The following is a 6,003-nucleotide window of genomic DNA, read 5'->3' as shown; positions in this document are numbered from 1 at the left end:
CAAATGTCGCGTATAGATAGACACTAATCCAAAGAGGATAGAATCACTAATCAGAGCGATGCTAAAGATGGTTAGCCCGAATGGCTTGAATTGATAATGAAATCGATCAACAAGGAATTTACTCACACGAGCAAGCATTTTATTCAGGAGACATAAGCGAACAAAGCATTATCTGAAACCCACGAACAAAGGTATGAAATCAGTTTGGTGGCTGTAACATTCTCCCGCAATAAGTACGCTAAAGAAAAACATATTTTTCTCTTTCAGCAAACAGAAGTGTTGTTAACATCGACTTTATCGAAAGTTCAAAGACAATGAAAAGTGTAAGTTAGAACCAGATCAGTGAAACTATCACGCCCTTTCATAAACCCAACCTGGTTTCAAAGGGTTTAAGTAGTAGTGCCATTTATCAACAGATGGCGCTGACTAATACACGAGCTCAAATGGATAACTAGTCATATTAGCGGTGCAATTATTGAACATAATAAAACCTTTATGTCGTAACCCAGGCTCATTGTGGGAGGTAATATTAAAAATGAAGGATATAATTGGATTAAACACGTATGGAATTGCCAAACAGTAATACGGAGAGGAATGTGATCTTAACCTCCTAAAGAAAGTTGGAATTTACGTAAAACTGCACATTTTTCTCATTTACGCACTTCATTTGTACTACTTTTGGTATATGTAATTTTAATTAATATTGGTTTCAAATACCTATTATATTAATACAAAATTGTTATAAATTATAGGAATGAATGTGGAACATAGTTGTTGGCTTGACTTTGTGATCATGTCTGAATGCAAAGTGTAAGTGAAGTGTCCTACAGACCTACATTTATCCTCCGTTCGTTTTTTTTAAATACGCCGTAAGGAAGAAGATTTTAGTGGCACCTTGGCACGAAGGAAAAAGTTCAGGGCTTTTTGAAGCTCTGGAGCTTAAGAACTGAATTCAACACTGAGGATTAGCTCGCTAAAACATGCATGAGGAGGCTACTACGAGGCCTATGAGCGTTCCAAGCTCTGTTGCCGCTACCACCACACAACCCACGACTACGGACCACAATTCGGCCGAGCTACAAGTGTCATTTTCATCCAATTCTCAAGGTAATTCTAGGGCTGGAGAGCCTCCCACTGTTATTCTCTGTTCTGTATAGCGTATAACGAGCCTGTGTCGTGCTTCAGATCCTTTGTTTACCTTGTAATATTATATAAGTGCTGGACAAGTCTATCATAAGACTCTTTATCAATTTACTTTATCGAAACCCGCGTATTTTGAATAGAGATGCGTAATGTAAGCCGAAGGAAAAAATGTATCGCTTTTTGAGTGAACAGTTGTAGATTATTTCGGAAGGCATGTTATAAAGAAATAGCAAAACATGCATACTCTTTTCCTAGTTCTGTCTTGCAGAAATGAATAGGAAATCACGATACTGTGAAATCGAATGTTTTTACTCACTGTACTAGTCTTGGTAGTTTTTACTCTGTATAGTGATGTATAATATTCCGTCTGCTTTCACGGTAGAGCTTGCTTTGCCATATTATGCTAATGTATTCTAGAACAGGAGGAAGAAACTGGTTTCGATTTCTGTTTTACTTAGATTGTACGATGACATAACAATTGTTTAAGAGGGAAATCGGAACTCGCCATTTCGTTGTGTTAGTAGGTCATGCCGTGCGAAAGGAAGAGTAGTCGGTGTTAGGGCAGGTTATGTAGTGATCGCCATCCTTGTCCTCGGCAGCAGTTGTGTGCTTCTGTGTAAACAACTGAACCCTGCACTTAATTACTTTTATGCACTTCTTAAGTCAAATCTTTCGTACACAATTCGCTGTATATATATCCTCCCACGTCCGAATTATAATCAAAGAAAATATTAGCCCATTTACTGCAAATGTCCTATGATAATCGTTGCCTGCCCCTGTGTATTGATTACATTATCAACGCTGTTTGCTTTAAAACTATGCGCGAGTCGTAATGTACACTGATGAAAGAGGAAATGGCTAAGCTAGCTTCCAAATGTTTACGACTGAGGCCCGGCTAATCCTCGTGACCCATATTATTGTGGCTAGAGGCAGAACAAAAAAATTATAGATAACACCGAAATATATACTGAGAGTTGTTGTTCTGCGCATGCTCATTAATAGTATGCCAAGTTCAAGAGCGGCCTGGCCTGGAATCGAACGAGTACTCTAGTTTAGAGTTTCCCATGCGTTAACTTTAGCTATCGTGTGCAGCTTGACATTTTCTGCATTTGTAAATGTCACGATGGCGGGCTAGCTTGTAACCTGATATTTCAGAAATCCTTGGAAGCGCTTCTAAACGCAAATTTAACAAGATAAACCTATTTATAATTCCGTAATTAAACTGTTTATATGGCGAAAGTGGCTATCGTATGAGTTCTGTATTGGCAGCAAGTGTTAGTTATCATGTAGTGAATTGTGGCCTAAATTTTGTTTCCTTGTGTGTAATATGCTGTATGTGTTCGTGTAGGATGGGCGCACAGTACGCGTCTGAAAACTAGGATAGCATGCATTCATAGTCGTTCACCAGTCCGTTCTCCCCCTCCTTTCTCACCTCCCTCTCTTTCAGCCTTCGAGGTCACTAGTTTCAGCGATCAGCGCCCACCTGTAACGATCACATGAAAATAGCATTGTATGTTGAATATTAATATTTTGTTCGTTTATTTTCATCAGAGTTCATCCCTGATTGATTTGAATATATTTAAGATCTAATCACATGAAAATAGCAATGTACCTTGGATATTAATATTTTGTTCGTGTATTTTCATCAGAGTTCATCCCTGATTGATTTTAATATATTTAAGGTCTAATCACATGAAAATAGCAATGCATCTTGAATATTAATATTTTGTTCGATTATTTTCATCATAATATACATAAGGTCTGCATTTCGAGTCACATTGGCGGCTTATGTTTCAATGTCCATAGTGTGAAGGAATGATGTTCCACTTTCTTACAGCGTAAGTGACAGCTTCTGGCTTAAATGACTGATTTTATTTTCTATTGAAGTGTACAAAAATACCGTATAATGATTGTAATTTGTCGGTTTGGAATAGACTTGCTTAAAGAAGGTGTCGTCACGCTTTTCATTTTCATAACTTTAAGTTGTGGACACGTAGAAAGAGATCAGAGATCTTGCACATAATCGCTATGCCTTTTTCTCTTATCACAGTAGTGAGGATCAAGATTGTAGGAAGCTGACGGTTTGAATAGTGATGTTGATGGCTGTTACCCTGATTATTATTATTATTATTATTATTATTATTATTATTATTATTATTATTATTATTATTATTTACTGCCTTATACTGTACTGCTGAAGAATACGATATTTTCGATTTACGAACATCTCTCCCAATCCTAGAGCACAGTAACGCAGATTTGCATTGATTAGTTGTACACACAAAGACCCGAGGTTGAACGAAGTGTTTCTAGACCCTAAAAAACCTCCTTTCTTTTTGCATTTTTTTCTATTTCTAGCCTTATCATATCATGGAAATAATCCGTAAAACGTAAAAGGGTACCAGTTTCCTTTCTAGGTGAATTCTCCATTCACAGTGTAATCTTTACAGTTGCTTATGCCAACTGTGGAAGTAGGCCATATTGAAAGAGTTAAGCTATACTATAAGTCTGGTTTTAGCTAAAAATTACCGACATAAAAACGTGCTGTTTAGTAAAAGGCCTAAAGTTCACTGTTCTCCCTTAAATAATCGTACTGTATAGGCCCATATGAAATGTGGTTTCATCACTGACAGGAGTGTCCGACTCGTTGGCTGAATGGTCAGCGTATAGGCCTTCGGTTCAGAGGGTCCCGGTCCCGTGTTCGATTCCCGGCCGGGTCGGGGATTTTAACCCTCATTGGTTAATTCCAATGGCCCGGGGGCTGGGTATTCGCGCTGTCCCCAACATCCCTACAACTCACACACCACACATAGCACTATCCTCCACCACAATAACACGCCGCCCATCCTCATCGGAGGGTCTGCCCTACAAGGCCTGCACTCGGCTAGAAATAGCCACACGAAATTTAAAAAAAATGACATGAGTTTGTGTTATGATTATGAATAAAATGCTTGATATTTTAAAACCGCTCCACCCTCAATAATTTATAGCTCAGAGTATTAGTTTTACAGAATGTTGCTTAACTGTGAAGATTCGCTGTATTAAAAAAAGGTAATATGTTCGGCTCACCTGGTGCAGGTCATTCTGTTTGACACCCATGGGCAACCTACGCGCCTGAGTGTGAGCTGGTGGTGATGAAGTAGGGAGAGGGTGAAACCCGGTGTCCGTGTAGCCTTCTGTCGAATAACAGCAATGAGTCTGCTCAAGGGTTAACGTCTCCAATCGATGGGCGAATCACCGTCAACAACGTCATATGACTTCAGTCAGTCACCACTGATCTGCATTTAGGGTTGTCACCCGTGTGGCAGATTCACTATCAGTTGTTTACCTAGTCTTTTCTTTGATGATTACATGGTTAATCACTCCATATGAACACTGCAGGGAGGTTTGGTGTTGACTCCAAGCTTTTGGCACGCGGTCTAGTGAAGAAATTGTATACAACTACCTCTCCTATCCTCCCGGCCAACATTCTGAGGGTAACTTTTTTCACCAACGGGTCTCGAACCAGCTAACCACGATGTCCGACCATAAATACTTAACGCCTTAACGATCATGGTCACCAGGTGGGCTGTTAAAAAGACTTTATATACATTTGTAATGGTAGTTCAAAGAATGAACGAAGAAAGTTTTCATTGAGAATTTTTCTCGTTAAATAACGGTCCGCTGCATTCCAAATCCTACCCCCACCTTCTTTCGCGAATGCACGGATGAAACATTTCTTCGGTGAGTAGCCTGAATAACTCGAATGATAGCTCTTTCACTCTATAGGTTCAGAAGCCATATGCACTTTCTAAGTTTTGTTTCTATAGCCTATTTGATAAACCCCAACAAGCAAATGCTCACATTAAGGGGCAGTACAGTATATTAATTAAGATGTCAATACAGTACACATTTGACGTGGTGATTGTCACATTAATTATAAGTAAATCGAATATAATATAGTGCATTCCATAACACATAGAACACACTCATGTGCAGAAAGAAAATGTGCACCAAGGAGTTGTCGGAATAGCATAAAAATGAATGAAAGTTATAATAACGTTGATTTAAGTAAGTGACTAGAATGTCAAAGTAAAAAGGTACTTTGTTGTGGAAAACTGAACAGTTAAAATGAGATTAGTTTGTGGATCCTCCTCTATATCATATACAAGATGTACTAATAATAAAATAATGTTACTGGCTTTACGTCCCACTAACTACTTTTGCGGTTGTCGGAGACCCCGATGTGGCGGGATTTAGATCCACAGGAGTTCTTTTACATGTCAGTAAATCTTACCAACACGAGGCTGACGTATTTGAGCAACTTCAAATACCACCGGACTGAGCCAGGATCGAACCTGCCAAGTTGGAGTCAGAAGGCCAGCGCCTCAACCGTCTAAGCCACTCAGTCCGGCTATACAAGATGTCACAGGTGTGTTGCCGCTGGGACGGGGGCCTAATGGCGGTAGCAGGAGCATGACGGTGGGTCTCAGCCTGTGCCTTGCCCGGTTTACGGGGCAACTGCTATGGGATGTCGGGTGGCTTCCCTCACGAGCAAACTGTGTGGTAGTGGTTACCAGAACAGCAGTTGCTTTGAACCGGGAGCCTACAAGAAACCTGGCAATGGCCCCACCTCATACAGTGGAAACACTGCAAGAGCTGCTGAGGGAGGACGTTTCAATTTCACCTGATTGCTACTCCCTGTCGAAGTCCTGGGTGCAGTTGCAGGGTGCCGTTGGTAGGCCTTCTCCTGTTGCGGGGCCGGCGTCTTTGTGTGACACTGTACTCTGTGGTGCGGGGATGTGATGAAGCTTCGTCCTCGTAGTGCCTGACGCTCCGTCCTAACGGCCGCGAAAGCAAGAGCTGCTCCATTGTGGCTCC

At 40.5% G+C, this 6,003-nt stretch overlaps 1 protein-coding gene across 1 annotated transcript in view; it reads left to right on the top strand.

Annotated features, from left to right (window-relative positions):
- Positions 1-814: 814 nt before the first annotated feature.
- ftz-f1 (ftz transcription factor 1) overlaps positions 815-6,003 on the top strand; it is a 751,575-nt gene continuing 746,386 nt past the window's right edge. Inside the window, exon 1 of the mRNA XM_067146957.2 lies at positions 815-1,107. Within this exon, the coding sequence (XP_067003058.1) occupies positions 981-1,107 (127 nt within the window). The 5' untranslated portion in view covers positions 815-980. The remainder of the gene's footprint in view (positions 1,108-6,003) is intronic.

This window comes from Anabrus simplex, chromosome 5 (assembly GCF_040414725.1).
Source record: "Anabrus simplex isolate iqAnaSimp1 chromosome 5, ASM4041472v1, whole genome shotgun sequence".
NCBI lineage: Eukaryota > Metazoa > Arthropoda > Insecta > Orthoptera > Tettigoniidae > Anabrus > Anabrus simplex.
The sequence above is the reverse complement of the archived record's forward strand: the minus strand, read 5'-3'. Positions and strand labels throughout refer to the sequence as shown.